General features: G+C 45.1%; 1 protein-coding gene across 6 annotated transcripts in view; it reads left to right on the top strand.

The window, feature by feature from the left end:
• The window catches only part of Fry (FRY microtubule binding protein), a 388,874-nt gene that overhangs the window by 312,211 nt on the left and 56,027 nt on the right, over positions 1–20,636 (top strand). For all 6 annotated transcript variants that reach the window (XM_041677848.1, XM_041677844.1, XM_041677843.1 and 3 more), the window contains 11 exons: positions 230–320; positions 4,339–4,421; positions 7,259–7,409; positions 8,105–8,208; positions 9,759–9,944; positions 11,338–11,536; positions 13,144–13,265; positions 15,082–15,269; positions 16,238–16,332; positions 18,069–18,676; positions 19,890–19,987. In XM_041677848.1, the coding sequence (XP_041533782.1) occupies positions 230–320; positions 4,339–4,421; positions 7,259–7,409; positions 8,105–8,208; positions 9,759–9,944; positions 11,338–11,536; positions 13,144–13,265; positions 15,082–15,269; positions 16,238–16,332; positions 18,069–18,676; positions 19,890–19,987 (1,925 nt within the window). The remainder of the gene's footprint in view (positions 1–229; positions 321–4,338; positions 4,422–7,258; positions 7,410–8,104; positions 8,209–9,758; positions 9,945–11,337; positions 11,537–13,143; positions 13,266–15,081; positions 15,270–16,237; positions 16,333–18,068; positions 18,677–19,889; positions 19,988–20,636) is intronic.

Here is a 20,636-nt window from a genome sequence, read left to right on the forward strand (position 1 = left end):
TGCTAAGAATGTTATAGCCTCGTTTTTATGAGGAAGATGGAATTGGGTTTGAAAACCAGATGTCTGGAACTCAGTGCTGTGGACTTAGAGACAGTTGTTTATGTCTCTAAGAATGTCTGAGATTATGGAAGACAAGAAGACGGTCAGGAATGGGGTTGTACGGAGAATCCTTTCCTGAACTACCTGCCCCCTGAATGCTCCATCTCTGACGCCTCCTTTCCTTCTGCAGGAACCACCTCAAGCAGTAACACCGTAGTTGCGGGCCAGGACAGCTTCCCGGACCCCGAGGAGAGCAAGATTCTCAAAGAGTCTGATGACAGGTCGGTGCAGTATTTGGCTTACTGTCAGTTCTAACATTCAGCAGGAGTCTGTGCAAAGGCGTCACACGTTAGTGGAGTTTCCTAAGTGCATACCAACTGAAATCCATCTTTACACTCAGGAACACAGACTGACTTTCCAGCCCTGTATGATGTATCCCTAAAGATACATCCTTCACAAAGTCAGCGAGGACACTGTTCTGGTGGCTGAGTCCCACTTACACTTGGACATCATAAAAACCCCTGGTTGGAGGCGGGAGAGATGGCTCAGTGGTTAAAATCACCAGCTGCTCTTCAAGAACCCAGATTCTGCCATCAGCACACACATCATAGTGCAAACCATCTGTAACTCTGGGTCTCGGGGAATCCAGCGCCCTCTTCTGGCCTTCACGGGTACTGCATGCACATGCATACATACAAGCACTCATCTGCATAAAATAAACAAATGAATCCTTGTGGAATTTTTTTTAAGCATTGTACTGCTAGTGGGCACAAACCATTTGGAATTAGGGGACATTTGGCATGTGGAACTCTCAAACCTAATTACTGCATGGTTTCTTAAATGCCTTGAGGTAAGTTCTCTGCAAGAACATTGCATCAATCAGCTTTTGTTACTGTAGCAAATGCCTGAGGCAGGCTGACTCCTAAGGAAAGAAGTTTGGTTAGTTGTAGGGGCTGGTGTTCTGAACAGCACAGTGTGGGCTTTGGCATAGGCGCCAACTGGCTACATCGTATCATAACAGGAACATGTGTGAACATTTACTTACTCTTTCCTTCCTTCTCTCTCTCCTCATATAAAACCACCAGAATTATAGAGGCTCCATCCTAATTATCTTACATAATCGAGTTATTGTCCTCAGGTCCTCACTTCTTTTCATACACATAACTGTATATTTATGGGCTAGCTTGCCTCAGAGTAGAGAGAATAGCACATTGCAATATCCTGATAGTCAGTCAGGTCAGAGCCCTTGGGTGTTTGTCACCTCAGACACCCACTCTGTAAGTAATACGAGCAGCGTGCTGCGTCCCCAGCACCCGGCCGCCCGCACGGCTATCTTTACCCGAAATAATTACACGGAAAACTGTATTCTTTTAAACACCACTTGGCCCATTATATCTAGCCTTTTCTCGGCTAACTCTCGCACCTGGACTAGCCCATTTCTTATAATCTGTGTAGCCCACGAGCTGGCTTACCAGGAATGATCTTAACCTGCATCTGCCTGGAGTGGGAAAATCATGGCGACTCCCTGACTCAGCTTCTTTCTCCCAGCCTTCTGTTCTGTTTACTCCACCCACCTATGTTTTAACCTATGAGGGCCAAGCAGTTTCTTTATTGCTTAACCAATGAAATCAACAGATAGAAAGATGACCCTCCTCCATCATTTCCCCTTTTTCTGTTTAAACAAAAAAGAAAGGCTTTAACCTTAACATAGTAAAATTACATATAGCAAAACAGTTATTAAGCAAGAATCACAGTTACAATATTTATATCTATTTTATCTTTTATCATAACTAAGGAAAACTATAACTATCTGTTCATTCTTCGACTCCATCAAAGACTCCAGAAGGATATAATACTACCTAAGTAAACAAGAAATAAGAAACTTCAAACTCTAGAAATGACAAAGACATCTTGCTGCCTGGACAATCACCCAAAGTTCTTTTGTACCGTTGGGGCATCCATCTTCAGCCTTCAGGCCCATAGTATCCAGCAGACATTTTCATCAAGCAGGAAATTCCAAAGACAGTTCAGTCATTTTCTGCTGTGTCCTGCAGAATGTCTCCCAGACTCTTTCATGAGTCAGGAACCCCGAAAGATCATCTCACCTTTAGGCAAGTTCAGCAGTCCTCTCTCTGCGGGTTCTCTTTGTCCAGTTTATGCAACAGTCCAGGCAAGAACAGTTTCTTGCCCAAATGGCTATCAAACTCCATAAGGATCCTCTTCAATGCCCATCTTCCTCTCGAAGTAGACTGGTGCCGCCAGGAGCAGATATGTCTCATTGTCATGAAAAGTCCTAAGTTATTAAAATATTTTAAATGCCATATTCTGTAGCCTTTGAGAGATATGAAGAATGCCTATCTGAAATATATCTCTATATATCTAGAAAATCTAAGTGACATGACTACAAACTTGAATATTATTTATGATTATCCATCAACAACCTATATTTCCTAATTATACATTACATTTTAAAAATGAACTACACAATCACAATACCTTAATCAAGATCAGAAATACATATATATATATATATATATATATAACAAAATTGACCTTAAAATCCATACCAATGCAAATTACTCATACCTATATCATTTCCCCCTTTGGTTTTTGTTGAGACAGGATTTCCCAAGACAGGGTTTCCCTGCATAACAGTCCTAGCTGTCCTGGCACTAGCTCTTGTAGACCAGGTTGGCCTCGAACTCACAAGGATTCACCTTCCTCTGCCTCCCAAGTGCTGGGATTAAAGGTGTGTGCTACCACGAGTGGTGGGCTGCATCCCGGGCACCCGGGCACCCCCACAGCTAGCTTTACCAGAAATAATTACACGGAAACTGTATTCTTTTAAACACCGCTTGGCCCATTTCTATCTAGCCTCTTCTAGGCTAGCTCTCACACCTGGACTAGCCCATTTCTAATAATCTGCTGTAGCCACGAGCTGGCTTACCAGGAATGATCTTAACCTGCGTCTGCCTGGAGTGGGAGAATCATGGCGACTCCCTGACTCAGCTTCTTTCTCCCAGCCTTCTGTTCTGTTTACTCCACCCACCTATGTTTTAACCTATGAGGGCCAAGCAGTTTCTTTATTGCTTAACCAATGAAATCAACAGATAGAAAGATGACCCTCCTCCATCACCACTCAGTCTTAAATGGTGCCCACTCAGAAGTATCATGGCATGGACAGTGCCCCTGCACTGTCACCTCCCTAAGGTTGACACCAGACAAGTAGTTTAGTCTCAGTTTCCCCATTTGTAAAGTGAGTAACACTTCTGTCAAAAATGAGAGGCAAATTAAATGAGACGGTGCATGTGGCATTAATGTATGTGACGTCAGTGTATGTGACGTCAGTGTATGTGACGTCGGTGCATGTGACGTCAGTGCATGTGACGTCAGTGTATGTGACATTAGTGTATGGGACGTTAGTGCATGGGATGCTAGTGTATGTGACGTCAGTGTATGTGACGTTAGTGCATGGGACGTTAGTGTATGGGACATTAGTGTATGTGACGTTAGTACATGGGACGTTAGTGTAGCCCATCTCTTTTCCCTTAGCTGAACAATCTGCGAGAGGGGCAGATGGAAAAGTCCTTCCAATCATAGGATTACATTTTCTCCAAACTATCACTTTCCTGAAAATTCTCTGAATATTTTGCAGGAAGCTTTAATTGGTCCCCAGGCCCAGATTGCTCATGTAGCTGCTATGTGCGTTTCTGATTCTTCACGTCTTTACTTGCTCAGCCTCTCAGCAGGTTTGGCGGCCTGATGAGCCTCTCCTGTCAGGGACATTTAACCACATGCTCACCTTCATTCCACAACAGATGTTAGCTTTTGCAGCCGACTACAACGTTATCCTAAAGTTTCCTCATTCTCCCAAGGTTTGGGCTTTTGCTGATATGCAGAAGGGGACCTCTGGCCCTCCCAACTGAAAAAGGAAATGTTTCAGGTATAAAGGCTGTAATAGTCCTGTAAGAAACACGTACCAACTCAGGTGGCATTGGCCTACAATCCTAGCACTCAGGAGGCAGAAGCAGGTGGATCCCTGTGAGTTCAAAGCCAACCTGGTCTACATGGGGAATTCCAGGCCAGGCCAGTGAGACCCCATCTAAAGAAAGAGGAAGAGGAAGAAGGAAGATAAAAGAAAAGCAGCAACATTATAACTAAGCCCTCCCTCCCACTACCTGCCACATACACACACACACACACACAGGAAAAAGCCGGCCACTACATTGTAGAATCTGCTTTTGGGCAACAGCACATTCCGACATGTCGCCATATCACAGCTGTGTTTCGTTTTTGAAGGTTTAGCAATGTGATCCGAGCCCACACTCGCCTGGAGTCAAGATACAGCAACAGCTCTGGAGGGTCCTACGATGAGGATAAAAGTGAGTACCCGGGGCCTCGTGGTTAGGTCTGGAAAGGTCTTTACCCAGTCCTGTGCGCTTCCTGTGGTGGCGCCAAGTTGGAGAAAGCCTAGTAAGAAGTTAGCTCTTCGAAAATATTGCTGTGGCTGGAAAGGTAGCTCAGCAGTGAGCACAGGTTGCTCTCACAGAGCACCTGTGCTCCGTTCCCAGCACCACGTGGTGACTCACAACTGCCTGTAACTCCAGCTCCCGGGTATCCAACCCCTCTTCTGGCCACCTTGGGCACACACAAACTTAATAAAAATAAATAAATACTTTTTTTTTTAAAGAGCCGGGCGGTGGTGGCGCACACCTTTAATCCCAGCACTCAGGAGGCAGAGGCAGGCGGATCTCTGGGAGTTCGAGGCCAGCCTGGTCTACAAGAGCTAGTTCCAGGACAGGAACCAAAGCTACAGAGAAACCCTTTCTCGAAAAAAAAAAAAAAAGGAAAAGAAACGTTGAATTTTGGAAATGTGTTGGAAGTGAATTTACAGTCTTGTGCATCTACAATCCCAGGCTAGGATATGATCGCCAACTGAAGCGCCCCATGGCATAGTCTCAGAAACCCTTGTTAAGCTGAGGGGTGGTTTTGTGTAGGAATTTCTTAAAGCCGTGGGCAGTTGAATAAACCAGAAAGGTTAATGCTCTCATAGCTTCTGTTTGAGGCCTCGGCAGCCTCTGTAGATACAGTCGATATAAATATAAATTGTCTAGGAATCAAAGAAATTCTAGAAACAAAGGACACTCCAGTAGCATGAGTCTGTGTTGTGGAACTTTCTTAAAGAGTTGGTCTAATTGTTTACATTATAGGCATTGCCAGCAGAAGAGGGTATCTGTTCCCCAGAACTGGAGTTGCAGATTGTTGTGAACTGCCATGTGGGTGCTGGGAATTGAACCTGGGTCCTCTGGAGAAGAAGCAGTGGGTTCAATTCCCAGCATCGTGTTAGCAGCTAATAATCCTCTGTAACTCCTCTTCCAGGGGATCTGATGTCTTCTTCTGGCCTCTGTGGGCAACTGCACACACGTGGTGCCAAGACCTATGTTCAGGAAGGCATGCACATGCATATAAATAAAAATAAATAGGGGCTGGACAGGTGGCTCAGTGGTTAAGAGCACTGGCTGCTTTTTACAGAGGACCCAGGTTCAATTCCCAGCACCCACATGACAGCTCACACTCTCTGTAACTCTGGTTCCAAGAAAAACATCAATATACATAAAATGAAATAAAAATAAATGCAAAAATCTTAAATAAATAAAATTTGGGTTCAGAGGTTAAGCAGTATGCTGACACCTGGCCCGGAGTGTGACAGACATGGGGTGACAGCACCGGTCTCCTTGTGAGACCCGTCTCCTGTACCTCAGCCAGGCTATTCCTCAGACGGCTGCCCCTGCCCGCCTTCAGGGTGCAGACTGTACACTTGGATAGAGCATTGCCCTGCCTTGCAGGGATTGGCAGAGTGAGCATGGTACTGACTTGATTGCTGTCATCTTCAAGGCGTCCTAGTGACCCCTGTCAAAGCGTGACAGCTCCTCGTGGTCAGGTGGGTTTCAGAAAAACACCCTCACATCATTTCTTCTGATTTCTCAGAACAACCAAAATTTAAAAAATAAAAGCACGTGGTGCTTTCGACTATGCTCTTGTGTGACAGAGCACTGAGTCCTCACTGAGAAGAGAGCCTAGAGCCGATCAGGGGAGACAGTAGAGCCAAAGTTCTTGAGTCTGGACCAAGTCTTGTCTATCGATGCTCAGACCAGCAAGGAAGTCATCATGACTGAGGCAGAGTGAACAGTGAGGAAAGAGGAGGCTGTTAGCCAGGAGAGGAACGTGGTAGCCTTGTAAAGACTTCTAAGGTCACTGTATGGGTTGTGGGCTTCCTTCTGGGTGTAAAGGGGACCTCTGGAGAGTGTTAAACAAGGAAAGACACATGGGCAAAGTTTCCAAGGGATGGCTCTGGCTTCTCTGTGGAACACGGGGTGTACACAGAGTGAGAACAGAGGCAAGATGACAATAAGGAGCCATGGTGACAGAGGAGGGTAAGTTAGGCACAGACAGAGACAAGGCTAGACACAAGTGTCCAGATGCAAGGTATGTGCTCGGAAGGCAGATCTCTCTGACTGTGTTGAGAGGTCAATATTCTCGTATGAGAATACCCGCCATTAGACTCTTAAGATGGAAGTACATAGGACAGAGCTTGACATGTACCTGCCCCTGTCGGTCCCCTGAGATGTTAGCACTGTTGTTGTTGGGCCTGGCAGTTGGATGTGGGATGAGAGGACAGGCACTTGCTCTGAGCTAAGTAGAAATAAGAACTGCATCTCAGGGACTGGAGAGATGGCTCAGTGGTCAAGAGCACTGACTGCTCTTCCAGAGGACCCGGGTTCAATTCCCAACACCCACATGGCAGCTCACACCTGTCTATAACTCCAAAATCTGACACCCTCACACAGCCATAGATGCAGATGAAACACCAATACACACAAAATAAGAAAAATTATAGATAGCTAGATTATTTTTTTTAAAGAACTGCATTTCTCTGTAATGGGGAAGGCTGGGAACATTTCCCTATCGTGGGAATTATGATTGAACATTTTTTAATCTGTATTTTTATTTGCTCTTTTATGAATAACTATAAATCATCAAGTAATAGTTAATCAAATAATTACAGAATCAACTGGTTTAACTCATATAACAGCACGCTTAGTGAGTTGCTGTCCCAGCAAGCATACATGTATAAGATGCTTTCTGTAAACACCAACTGTGGTCAGCACAAGTCTTTTTCCCCTGCAAATAAAGCCACCGTGTCTTTCTCGTCCTCCAGATGATCCGATCTCTCCCTACACGGGCTGGTTGCTAACGATCACGGAGGCCAAGCAGCCACAGCCTTTACCCATGCCATGTACTGGAGGATGCTGGGCCCCCTTGGTCGACTACCTCCCAGAGACCATCACTCCGCGGGGACCGCTGCACAGGTGAGCGCATGCAGGGATGGAGGGAAATGAGCACTTGGCTTTGGAAGGATTTCTCTACCGGTGAAATGAGGGACTTTGGCCTGGCCTCACTACAGGAGGGCCCTTTTTAAATCGGGGGGGGGGGTTTACTGACTATCCCCAGATCCTAGAATATTAGCAGAGTTTAGTTAACTATCAGCCTGTGACCCTTTGAAGCTCTCCTTGATGTAATCTTGAAACTAATTCGGTGATGCCTGTTAGATTGCACACCACTTCAAGGGATGGAATCCTCTTCGATCTCTCCCTTTTTCTTCAGCTCTGGTTGCTAGAAGACTCACCATTCTGTGATAAGCCTAACTGGTTTTTCTTGTAGTGGGCTCTGTGCTGTTCCTGGGGAGCCCGAGAAATGGCTCAGGAGATAACAGCACTGGCTGCTCTTGCAGAGGGCCTGGGTTTCATTCCCAGCATCACATAGGTTTCAGGGGGACCTAGTGCCCTCTTCTGGCCTCTGTGGGTACTGCATGCAGATGGCACACAATGAGGCACTTATAAACATCCAGTAAAAATAAACAAACTTTTAAAATTCTGTCTCTCTTGAATAAGTACCTTTACGTAGCTTTTCAGTGAATCTTAGTTGCATTTAGCTGTGACTTGGCCTGCTGAAGTCCTTACATCCTTTATAAAAGTGGCGTTCGTTTCTCCATGTTGTTGGTCAGGTGCAATATCGCCGTGATTTTTATGACCGAGATGGTGGTGGATCACAGTGTGAGAGAAGACTGGGCACTTCACCTTCCATTGCTACTTCACGCTGTCTTCTTAGGTAAGACTGGATCTAAAGGGAATTCTCACCAACAGGATGATAAACACGTAGAGGGCTTTCATAGACCTGTTCTTCATGGCACGTAGGTTAGCTTCAGTTATAAAATCAATCCTCTCCTTTCTCATTGTACCTTTATGCTCTGTAATATGCCTTGTTCCTAGTGATCAGTCATAGCTTAACACTGACATTTCTGTAATCTAAATGTGTTGTTAATGATGCATCTTTCAAGATACCCAAAATAGAGCTGGAGAGATGACTCAGCGGTTAAGAGCACTGGCTGTCCTTCCAAAGTTTCTGAGTTCAATTCCCAGCAACCACATGGTGGTTCATACCTTAAAAATGCATTACATAAATAAAGACACCCAACATAGTATGAATTTATTTAGGGAATCCTCAGCTGAGGAAACAAATAGAAAGTCATGAAATCTGATCAAAACAAAGAGAGAACCAGACGGTGGTGGTGCACGCCTTTAAACCCAACACTTGGGAGGCAGAGGCAGGTGGATGTCTGTGAGTTCGAGGCCGGTCTGGTCTACAAGAGCTAGTTCCAGGACAGGCTCCAAAGCTACAGAGAAACCCTGTCTCGAAAAAATCAGAGAGAGAGGAAAAAAAAATTAGAGGGAATGTAGCAGGCTAAGTACCTAGCTTTAGGTGTTCAAGCGATGGGCAAAAAGTATAAGAAGAACCATCTAGAACATCAGTTAAATGTTGGAAAGAGAGAAACAGAATGTAGATCCTTTAAGCCTGGCGTGGTGGCACATACCTGTGATCTCAGCACTGTGTCTAATGGAAGATCTCAAGCTCAAAGCCAGCATGTACTTCCAAACAAAATATAGCTAACAAATATATGTTTTTATTTTTTTTTAAAAAAAAAAGACACTTTAATAGCAGATCCAGGAAAGAGAATACATCAAGCAAAAAGACTATGAACCACATTAAATGCTATGGAGAGGTCAGAAAAGGCATACTGTCAACATATTATGAAAACTGCTGCAGTTCATCCCGGCTAGCTTTACACCCAAAATAATTACACGGAAACTGTATTCATTTAAACACTGCCTGTCTCGTTAGTTCCAGCCTCTTATTGGCTAATTCTCACATCTTGATTAAACCATTTCTAATAATCTGTGTAGCACCACGAAGTGATGGCTTACCAGGAAGAGTCTAACCTACGTCCATCTCAGGCCAGAGCTTCATGGCGTCTGCCTGACTCTGTTTTCTTTCTCCCAGAATTTTGTTCAGTCTACTCCGTCTATCTAAGATGCTGTCCTATCAAAAGGCCAAAGCAGTTTCTTTGTTTGACCAATGAAAATAACACAGAAGGCCCTCCTACTCCAGCAAACACTTCATTTAAGTCACAAAGCATCTTATTTTCCCTAAGCCCAACTTTATTATGTTGGTAACCCAAAGACTAACAAAGACCGCTAATGGTGGTTCTCCCTCCCGACAGGCATTCCTGCAGGCATTCTAGAGTCCTTGCTATCCCTGAATCTCATGGGGTTTAGCGGTTAGCATTGGTTGACATTAAGAGATTGTGCCCTTGGTTCCAGGTTTGGACCATTATCGGCCTGAAGTCTTTGAGCACAGCAAAAAGCTGCTCCTTCACCTCCTCATTGCCCTTTCCTGCAACAGCAACTTTCACACCATTGCCTCCGTCCTCCTGCAGACCCGAGAGCTGGGGGAAGCCAAGACGCTAACCATGCAGCCAGCCTACCAGCCAGAATATCTCTATACAGGTGAGAAGGAGTGGGTGTGAGCACAGCACCCGTGGGGAGGGAGATGGTGCTAGCTTCTGCAGCACCAGTGGGGAAGTGGATGGGGGAGGCCAGGGAGCCCCGCTCACTTCCCTTGTGCTGGCCTCCGGCTTTTCGCAGTGATAAAATGACACCGTTTCGTGTGAACATGGCTCTGAAAAGCCTTTTTATGGTTGAGCATTTTAAAGTGCATTTTTCATAATTCTTTGACTGCTGCCCCCAGGGAGTATGTCCCTCTTGATATGCTGACCTTACGATGCTCAGCGCTCAAGAGCACTGGCCTGGAACACAGAAGGATGAGAATCTGGAACCACAAGGTGACTCTGCCCCCTGCCTGAGCAGGACATGGCGAGTGTGCTAGGTGTCCCTCCTTGTCCCCTGAAGGGGTTTGCTCTTTACTGAGTGACTGTCTATGCTTTGTTAGAATCTAGGGGAACACAAAAATTCAAAACTAGAGAAAAGGAAGATAATTGCATATATACATTTCCAAATTACAGTATAACTAGAAATGTACATTGTTAAACAAATATAAAGTGAAAAATAACATTATTTTTAAAAAACCAGTATTTTCTTTTATTTTTCTTTGGTTTTTTTTGGGGGGGGCAGTTCAAGACAGGGTTTCTCTGTAGCTTTGAACCCTGTCCTGGAACTAGCTCTTGTAGAGCAGGCTGGCCTCAAACTCACAGAGATCCACCTGCCTCTGCCTCCTGAGTGCTGGAATTAAAGGCGTGCAACACCACTGCCCAGCTTAAAAAAAAAAAAGTATTTTCTTATGCTATAGTTCTTTGGATATCATGCTATATAGCTCATTTAAATATTCTGATACATGGTTAGAGTACAGATCAGTGATAAAATATATCCTTAGCATGCATGAGGTCCTTGCTCTAATCCCAAACACCAAATGAATATATGTGTGTGCATATTATATGTTCATATGAACATATGTCCCCACACACATATTAAATACACATTTAACTTAGTCAAGCTCATAGTCACATTTACTCAAAAACATTAAATCTAACTTACCCATCAGCCATTGAGTAACTAGTGTTTTTCAAAGGAATCATTTTAAATGTTTAAATTGTCCATTACTTGGCCTTTTGTAGTTAGCTGATCTAGCTAGGATATGCCAACACACATGCACCTCCCCTTTACCACAGCATCTAGCCAAACCCCCGTGTGGAAGACAGCATGTCCTCCCCATGATCCCCGTTACACACCGGCAGGCACAGCCATGCATCTCAGGCCAGAAGGAAAGAAGCATGACTGGTGTTGGGGACTCATAACCACAGCCCAAATCAAAGGCCCTTCAATGTCGCACTTCAGACTTGCTGGCACCCTAGCCCATCCTCCTGCTGTCTTCTCTTCCCACCAGGCGGCTTTGACTTCCTGAGGGAGGACCAGTCGTCCCCAGTGCCAGACTCCGGCCTGAGCTCCAGCTCCACGTCCTCCAGCATCAGTCTTGGCGGCAGCAGTGGGAACCTCCCACAGATGACCCAGGAGGTAGAAGACGTGGACACAGCCGCTGAAACAGACGAGAAAGCCAACAAGCTCATTGAGTTTCTGACAACCAGGTAAGCGGGGACGGCAGTCAGGCCCGAGGATGTTCACCACAGTCCACCCCGGGGCACGCGCTCGGAGACCATTCGCTCCTCCGCTCCGGAGTCGGAAGCCAAAAGGAACATGAAACACAGAGGGGAAGAATCCATTTAGTCAGGCGTCAGAATCTAGGGAAACTGGAAATGGTCCTGTTTTCTCAGGTCTTCCGATTCTCCATGTTCATCAGTAAGGCTTCAGAATTGCAGGTGCCCTGAGGGCCAGTGGTGTGTGAAAACCTGCATACAGGTGATCTGGAGTCTGCTGTCCTCCCTAGGGGCTTAAGTCGTGCACGCTCAGCCCCCAGCTGTCAACAGTTACTGCTGCCGCTTAGAGTCCGCTAGCAGTCACCTCATCTACTCCTCCCCATTCTTTAAAAAAGATAATTGTGTAGCTTTATATGTTTGTGTGTGTGTTACTTACATATGTACATATGTGCGCAATGTATGTACAGTGCCTGTGGAGACAGGAGAGCTTTGGAGGCCCCGGAACTGGAGTTACAGATGGTTGTGAGCCACCTTGTGGGGGCTGGGAATTGAAATCCAGGTCCTCTGGAAGAGTAGCCAGCGAGTGCTCTAACCACTGAGCATCTCTCCAGCTCCCCCATCCCATCCTTACCATTCAGACACAAGTTTAGGTAATAGAAGCCATTTTCTGTTGGCTCCACAGTGTCCCACACCTTGATGATGTGATTCTGAGCAGCAGCAAACGTTCATCTGGGCGAACTCCTAACATTTTACATCACTCCTCAAACAAAATATAAGGCCTACAGTATGCCAAGCACTGGCCTTTTGAAATCGAACATTTTACACTTATTTACTTCTTGGTGCAGGAGGGTGCCTGCCATGATGTCCGAGGACATTAGCCAGAATCAGTTCTTTCCTCCCACCGTGTGGGTCCCAGGGATCAAACGCAGATCCTCTGGCCTGGTGGCCCATGCCTTACCTGCTGAGCATCTTGCTGGCTTAAAATAGGAGATTTTAACTGTTGTAAATGAGTTTAAAATAATGCTGGTAAGATGCCTCAGTAGGAAAAGCACTTTTTCAGAAAGGCTGGCAATACAAGTTCAATCCCTGGGACCCCCTGTGAAGGCAAAAGAAAGAAGAGACTCCACAGAACTGTGCTCTGACCTCCCCATTTGCGCCATGGCATGTGCACCCACATACTCATATTATACTAGAGCACAATCATTAGTCTTTTAAAAAACATCAAAAGCAAATCCCCACAAACAGTTATTTTTGAGTATGTGCAGAAGTTTTGATATGCTTCCTCTAGTTAATTTAGTAAAATTTAAAATATATATATGGGGCTGGAGAGATGGCTCAGCAGTTAAAACACTCGCTGCTCTTCCAGAGGATATTAGGTTTAGATCCCATCACCAACATCAGGTCTGTCACTCCATCTCCGGAGGATCTAACGCCCTCTTCTGGCTTCTATGAGTACTGCAGTTATGGCACATAACCATAATTAAAAATAATAAAGTCTTTTTTAGAATTACATTTTATCTTTGGAGTTAGAACCTTCTAGTGTGTCTTTTAACACAAAATGACAGCCATGTGTTTAACATTGATATGTTCTGTTTTAGGGCATTTGGTCCACTTTGGTGTCACGAAGACATCACACCCAAAAATCAGAACTCAAAGAGTGCCGAGCAGCTTTCTAATTTCCTACGCCATGTTGTATCTGTATTTAAAGATTCCAAATCAGGTACTTCTTCCTGTTTCTCCAAATCTCTCTCACAGCATTCTTCTCTCGTGGCGCACACTACACAAGTATCATGCATGACCCATCATACATTTCCAAGCTGCAGCCAACTGATGTGGGATTTCCCTCTATATGCTGTGACTACCATTAATGCATAAAGAAACTGCTTTGGTCCTATAGCAGGGCAGAACTTAGGTAGGTGGGGAAAATTAAACTGAATGCTGGGAGAAAGGAGGCGGAGTCTAGTTAGATGCATCCCTATCTTTCCTCTACTTTAAAAAATGTATCTCCAGGGGCTGGAGAGATGGCTCAGAGGTTAAAGAGCACTGACTGCCCTTCCAGAGGTCCTGAGTTCAATTCCCAGCAACCACATGGTGGCTCACAGCCATCTGTAATGAGATCAGTGCCCTCTTCTGGTCAGCAAGCATACAGACAGACAGAACACTATATACATAATTAATAAATAAATCTTTAAAAAAAATGTATCTCCAACAAAACCTCTTTTTTAAAAAAGAAGTAATCCAGGCGTAGTAGCTTATCCTATAATCCTGGCATCTGAGGCAGGAGAACTGTTTCAAGTTCAAGGCCAGCCTACTACACAGTGAGTTCCAGGCCAACCTAAGCTACAGTGTAAGGTCCTTTGTCAACAAGAGGGAAGGGAGGAAGGAGAAAGGGAGAGAGGGAGGGAAGGAAGGAAGGAAGGAAGGAAGGAAGGAAGGAAGGAAAGCTTTTAAAAAAGTCCAGGGATTGAAGATAGCTCAGTTAGCATACTTGCTGAAATACATGAAGATCTGAGCTTGGATGCCCAGCAGGCACACACCTGTAACCCCTGCACTGGGGGAACGGGGCAGGTAGATCTCCAGAGCTCCCTGGCCAGCCAGTATATCTGAAAGAAGCAAACTCTAGGTCCATTGAGAGACACTGTCTCCAAAAGTGAGGAGAGAGCTGTTGAGGAGAACACCTGGCATCAACATGCCCCCTCCACATGGGTGCTTGTGTACCTGTTCACATGTATACATCAACATACACATGGGGGGGGGGGGAGAAAAAGAACTATAGAATAAAAAAAGATAAGGAAGAAAGAGTGTTAAATAATACATTTGTGCATGTGGGTTGTATATCAGACATTGTGTTGTTTAATTCTTGTAACATCCCAGTGAGATACAGCCTGTTGGTGACAAGTCAAAGAGAAGGTTGTGGGCTCCTAAGAAAAACCCTGTCTTTCCCAGAGACACATCCTCTGACTTAAAACCGGGACTATCTGGCCTCAAGCCCTCTGCCTCTCCCTGAAAGTTCCATGATTCATACAAAGTTTGTTTTTTACTTTGAAATGGCTTGAAGTTCTATTGTTCACTTGTCTGTTTGCTTATATATTGTTTCCTTTATTTTTAAATTCTATGTGTCTGACTGTTCTGCCTGAAAGGTTTATGTGCACCATGTGCATGCAGTGCTCATGGAGGCCAGAAGAGGGCGTCAGATCCCCAGAACTGGATGGTTGGGAGTCACTATATAGGTGCTGGGAACCGAACCCAGGTCCTCTTAACTGATGAGGCCTTTATATTTAAGTTTCACAATGCCCAAGGCCTTGCGTATGCTAGGTGAACCCTCTGTTCCTGAGTAGAAATGCACCCTGTTTGTTTCTGAGGCAGGGTCATCTGGTCCATGGCACTGTTGCCAGCTCAAAATGGTTGATTTTTTAAATAAACATCAGTATGGGGTGGGGGCTGCGGTCAGCTGGTTCTAACTCTCCTCATTACTTGAGCATGCCGGTGCGAATCACCAAGACTGACCTGTCTGTCCCCTGTTCTTCTGGCCGCAGGTTTCCATCTGGAGCAGCATTTGAGTGAGGTTGCATTGCAGACAGCCCTTGCCAGCTCTTCCAGGCACTACGCAGGCCGATCCTTTCAGATCTTCCGGGCCCTCAAGCAGCCCCTGTCAGCACATGCTCTGTCTGACCTCCTGTCGAGATTGGTAGAGGTGATCGGAGAGCACGGTGATGAGATTCAGGTATGGAAAGGAGTGACCCCCTAAGTACCCCTCCGTGACACAGCATTCTGCTGGAGTCCCTAGGAGCTGGCTTCAACCCGCAGAACCACACCCAAAAATTGATTTTAGAAGTTAACCTTTATTGTTTCCAAGTTACCCCAGGGACATTGTACAAATTCAACAGATGCAATCATATTTTGTGATATGAACATCTGAAAAGCTCTCAGTGGTTCATCGCATTTGTCTGTTTGGTAGTGGTAGTGGTGGTCTTCATGGCAGGTGGCGATGAGTTGGTTTATATTGTTTAGGATAACTTTGTTTATTTGGGGCCTTTCTGCCCTCTGCTGGGGACTCAGTTATACAATCTACCAGAGCCAAGCAGGACTCCCCATTGTATGTGGGCCAAGCTCTGTCCATCCCTGCATGGATGACTTCCAGGACTGTGCAGAGCTCTGGAGACAGGATGGAGAGAGACTCGCTGCTGGAGGTACTCTGTAGGTAAAGTTCAGAGCCTTAGGAGCACTGAGTAACTGTGAGGCCAAGGCCAACCCCTTTCCCCATGAGACATACTCTCTGTCTTCCTTCTAGCCATCGGAAGTTTGAGTAAAATTTCACAGAAGCTCCGCTCTCTCTACACCTCACCTTGCCCAAGGTTTCCACATATTGTCACCCCTATATTTTAGTGACCTGCCCTTCCCCTCAGCAGGGGACTCAGCCCCCCCCCCCACACACACACACATGCTGCCCTGTTGTGTTTTTATCCCTCGTTAAGTCTGTCAGACTTGAGGAAATAAATCCTTATGGTTATCTGCTAACCTCTATGCTGTTTTTCCTAGCAAGCTTTATAGTTTGATCTTGGACTTTGTAAATGAACATCATCACAACTGTCTAGTGTTAAGAAATCGTGTTGTGGTTGGAAGAGAGTTTGTGCTAGATGAGCACCCCCTCAGGCGGTTAGCAGCCCTGACTGCTCTCTGTGTGCTCCACAGGGCTATGTGATGGAAGCGCTCTTGACCCTGGAAGCCGCTGTGGAGAACTTGTCTGACTGCCTGAAGAACAGTGACCTCTTCACGGTGTTGTCTCGGTGAGATTCGGATTACTGAGATCTGGCTATCAAACTCACTGTGCTGAATGTTGGCCAGAGTACAAAGAACAGATGTAGGTTTTGAAATCTACTTAGAACCTAAAAAGTATATTTAGTATCTTCTTTTATTAGGAATTTTTTTTATTTTTGTGTGTAAATATGTATTTCCTGAGTGCCTGGGAGTTACATGTGGTTGTGAGCCACTATGTAGGTCCTGGGAACAGAACCCCTGTCTCTGCAAGAGCAATAAGTACTCTTAACCACCAAGCCATCTTTCCAGCCCTGTATAATTTCCTTAGATTTTAAAAAAGGAAATGGGGCTGGAGAGATGGCTCAGCGGTTAAGAGCATTGCCTGCTCTTCCAGAGGTCCTGAGTTCAATTCCCAGCAACCACATGGTGGCTCACAGCCATCTATAATGAGATCTGGCACCCTCTTCTGGCATGCAAGCATACATGGAAGGAATGTTGTATACATAATAAATAAATCTTTTAAAAAAATAAAAATAAATTAAAAAGGAAAAGGGTAGTTGCAACATACATGTTTTCATTATATGTACATATTTTAAAACATGTTCCCAACACCCACATGGGAGCTCTTAATCACCTGTAACTCTAGTTCCAGGAGATCATAACACATAATTTTAGCCTCTGCAGGCACCAGGAATGCATGCAGTATGCATACATACATGCAAGCAAAACTGTCATATGTATAAAATAAACATAATTTTTAAAAGAAGAAAGTCTGGACTAGCGTGGAACTCACTGTTTTGTTTTGTTTTGTTTTGTTATTTGAGACAGGGTTTCTCTGTAGCTTTGGTGCCTGTCCTAGAACTAGCTCTTGTAGACCAGGCTGGCCTCGAACTCACAGAGATCAGCCTGCCTCTGCCTCCCGAGTGCTGGGATTAAAGGTGTGCATCATCATCACCCAGCTAATATTTTATTATTTTTAACTTGAGCATTTTTATACCTTTGGTGTGATTACTAACCCTAGAATCATCAGTCTGTATGAACCTGTATCTCTAACCTGCAAGAGTATACTAGGTAAAGGTGAGTGCCAAGGCCCCTACTTGTCATCCTAGCACTGATGATGAAGCCTCAGGAGAATTGTGTGTCTTTGGCCCGCCCAGGAGGAATAGCCAGACTCTATGAGAGAGAGGGTGTGGAGGAGGGAGGAAGGCAGGCAGGCCGACAAAATGCAGTTGAAGAGTTTGACTTTTTCAGTATGAATAGAGTTAAAAGACAAATCTCTCTAAGTTCAAGGCCAGCCTGGTCAACTCAGTGAGTTCTGAGTCAGCCAGGGCTGCAAAGTGAGACCCTGTCTCAGAGCGGGGGATGAGGGAGCAGTCAAATTTTATAAGTGCTGAAACCTTTCCCCTGTCCTGTGTACTTACCACTTTCCTTCTTGATAACTTTCTGTCTAAAGTAAAAGGAGATAAACTTTGCACTTGTTGGTATATCTTATTTTATAATTTTTCCCACCCACATTCAGATAGAACGCAAATGAAAGGTCACTAAATTGCTGGGATTTTAGACTTTCAATAAATGAAAGTTAGTGTTGGTTTTTGGAGATTGTTCTTGAGCTACCAAGCCAAGTTTGGGGTGATATGGTCATAGACCAAGGCACTGTTCTCTGAGGAATGGCTCTCCTCCTTGGCTGTCCTTCGGAAGATAAAAGCAGGAGCTGTTCAGTGGCACTTACTGGCATTCTGCTGACTTCACCTCTGTTTATACCTAGTTCTTCATCACCAGATCTGAGCTCCAGCACTAAACTGGCGGCAAGCAGGAAGAGCACTGGCCAGCTGAACGTCAACCCCGGGACTCCCAGCGGCAACACCACAACTGCAGAGCGGAGCCGGCACCAAAGGAGCTTCTCGGTGCCCAAGAAGTTTGGTGTGGTTGACCGGTCCTCCGACCCACCTCGAAGTGCCACGCTGGACAGAATCCAAGCTTGTACCCAACAAGGCCTTTCCTCAAAGACCAGAAGCAATTCCTCGCTGAAGGACAGTCTCACAGACCCATCCCACGTAAACCATCCCTCCAACCTGCTGGCCACCATCTTCTGGGTCACGGTGGCCCTGATGGAGTCCGACTTTGAGTTTGAATACCTCATGGCATTAAGGCTCTTGAACCGGCTGCTGGCACACATGCCGCTGGATAAAGCCGAGACCCGGGAAAAGCTCGAGAAACTCCAAGGGCAGCTCCAGTGGGCAGACTTCTCGGGGTTACAGCAGCTCCTCCTGAAGGGTTTCACCTCCCTCACCACCACAGATCTGACCCTGCAGCTCTTCAGTTTGCTGACGCCGGTTTCCAAAGTACCCATGGTGGACTCATCGCAAGCCATCGGTAAGGCCAGTATCGCACATCCTTGTAGCCCTAATGGTTGCATTCAGCCTTAGAGAAATAAGATACTACTATATGTCTGTATCTATAGTGTTAGATAAAAGTATTCTATAGTATATAAAACAAAAGGGGTAGCAATTTATATAGATATAGTTATGTGTGTATACGTATATTCATATTTGTATGGTGTAAGTGATTTCTGGGTCAAATTGCAAGTATTGTCAACTTAGTCCCCTGCTCATGTACATTTTTTTCCTAATCCCAAATCTTCTGGATTTTGTTTTGGGTATTTTGTTTGTTTTCTTTTTTCCTTTTGCCTTTCTTTGTCCTCTTGAAAAATGCATTGGTTCTCTATTGTTCTGAATTAAGTAAAATCAATACACCAGCTTTTTAATATCATAAGTAATTAAGAATTTATTTCATTAACTGAATTTTAACTTAGCCATAATGAGAAATTCTTATTATCTTGAAGAATATTTCCAGTTATATGACTAAGGCTCAAATATGTTGTTTTTATTTTTTGAGACAGACTTTAACTAGGTTGATCTGGAACTCTACATAGACCAGGCTGAACCTCAGGGATCTGCCTGCCTCTGTCTCCTGAGTGCTGGGATTATAGGTTATTCCACAATGACCAGCTGTAAAATATGTTGGGTTTTTCGTTTTGTTTTGTCTTGTTTTGTTTTTTGAAATAAGGTCTCTTTGTAGCCCTAGGTGGCCTAGAACTCACTATATAGACCAGGCTGGCCTTGAACTCACAGAAATCTGCCTGTGTCTGCCTCTTAAGTGCTGGGATTAAAGGTGTGTGCCACCACGTCCAGCTTATATTTTTATATGTTAAAAAGTCTTAAACTAGTGTTTCAGTTCAGTTCATTGTATGTCAGTAAAATCTGAGTTACCATTGCTCACAAACAGGTGATTACTGTATGTTGAAATCACAAGTGTAATTCAGGCCCTCACACAACCAGGCACTGTGTGGTACACACCAATAGTCCCAGCCCTCAAGAAATGAAGGTGGGCGGGTCACAAGTTTCAAGGTCATCCTCGCTGGAGCTAAAGATCATTCTTGTTTCTGTGAGAGACCCTGTCTCAAAAAATGACAAACGGGCCCGTTTTGAATCACCTTAGGACAAAATAAAATCTATGTACGCCTTCCAACTGTCCCAGTCACCGCAGACCACACTCAGCCATGGCCATTGTATCTTCTCTCATGCAGGATTTCCTCTGAATGTCCTGTGTCTCCTGCCCCAGCTGATCCAGCATTTTGAGAACCCCAATCAGTTCTGTAAGGATGTAGCGGAAAGAATTGCTCAGGTATGCGTCAGGACTCCACATGCAGCAGGTCCGCGAGGAAGACTCAGTGCCAGGCAGGAATGGCCAGACTGGAGAAGGAAATGGTTATCTCAAAAGTTGATGCCTTGCATAACAGACATCTCTAAGTGGCTGTTACAAACTGGCTCCTCCCCCACCCCATCTCGCCCTGCTGCCCTGCTTCGTTATTAAGAAAAGCAAGCAGGCTGGGTGTGGTGGCGCACACCTTTAATCTTGGGAGGCAGGGGCAGGCGGATCTCTGAGAGTGAGTTCCAGGTTAGACAGGGCTACACACAGAAACCCTGTCTCCAACAAATAGATAGATAGACAGACAGATAGACAGACAGACAGACAGACAGACAGATAGATAGATATGACAAGAGAGAGACAGAGACAGAAAGGAAAGAAAAAAAGACAGACAAAGTGACCAACGGGAGCTGGAGAAATGACTCAGCAGGTAAAGGTGCTTGCTGCCAAGCCTGCCCACCTTCCATCTCCAGAACCTGCATGGTGGAAGGAGAGAGCCGACTTCCTCAGGCTGATCTCTGACCTCCACAGGCCCTCCCTGGCACTCACATGCTCACACACATACAGGTACACAAAATAAGTCAATTTAAAAAGCAAAACAAGAAGAAAAGTGTATTGGCTAATT

The sequence above is a fragment of the Microtus oregoni genome, unplaced genomic scaffold (assembly GCF_018167655.1).
Source record: "Microtus oregoni isolate MIOR12 unplaced genomic scaffold, Mior012 000029F_ref0000214, whole genome shotgun sequence".
In the NCBI taxonomy this organism is placed as follows: Eukaryota; Metazoa; Chordata; class Mammalia; order Rodentia; family Cricetidae; genus Microtus; species Microtus oregoni.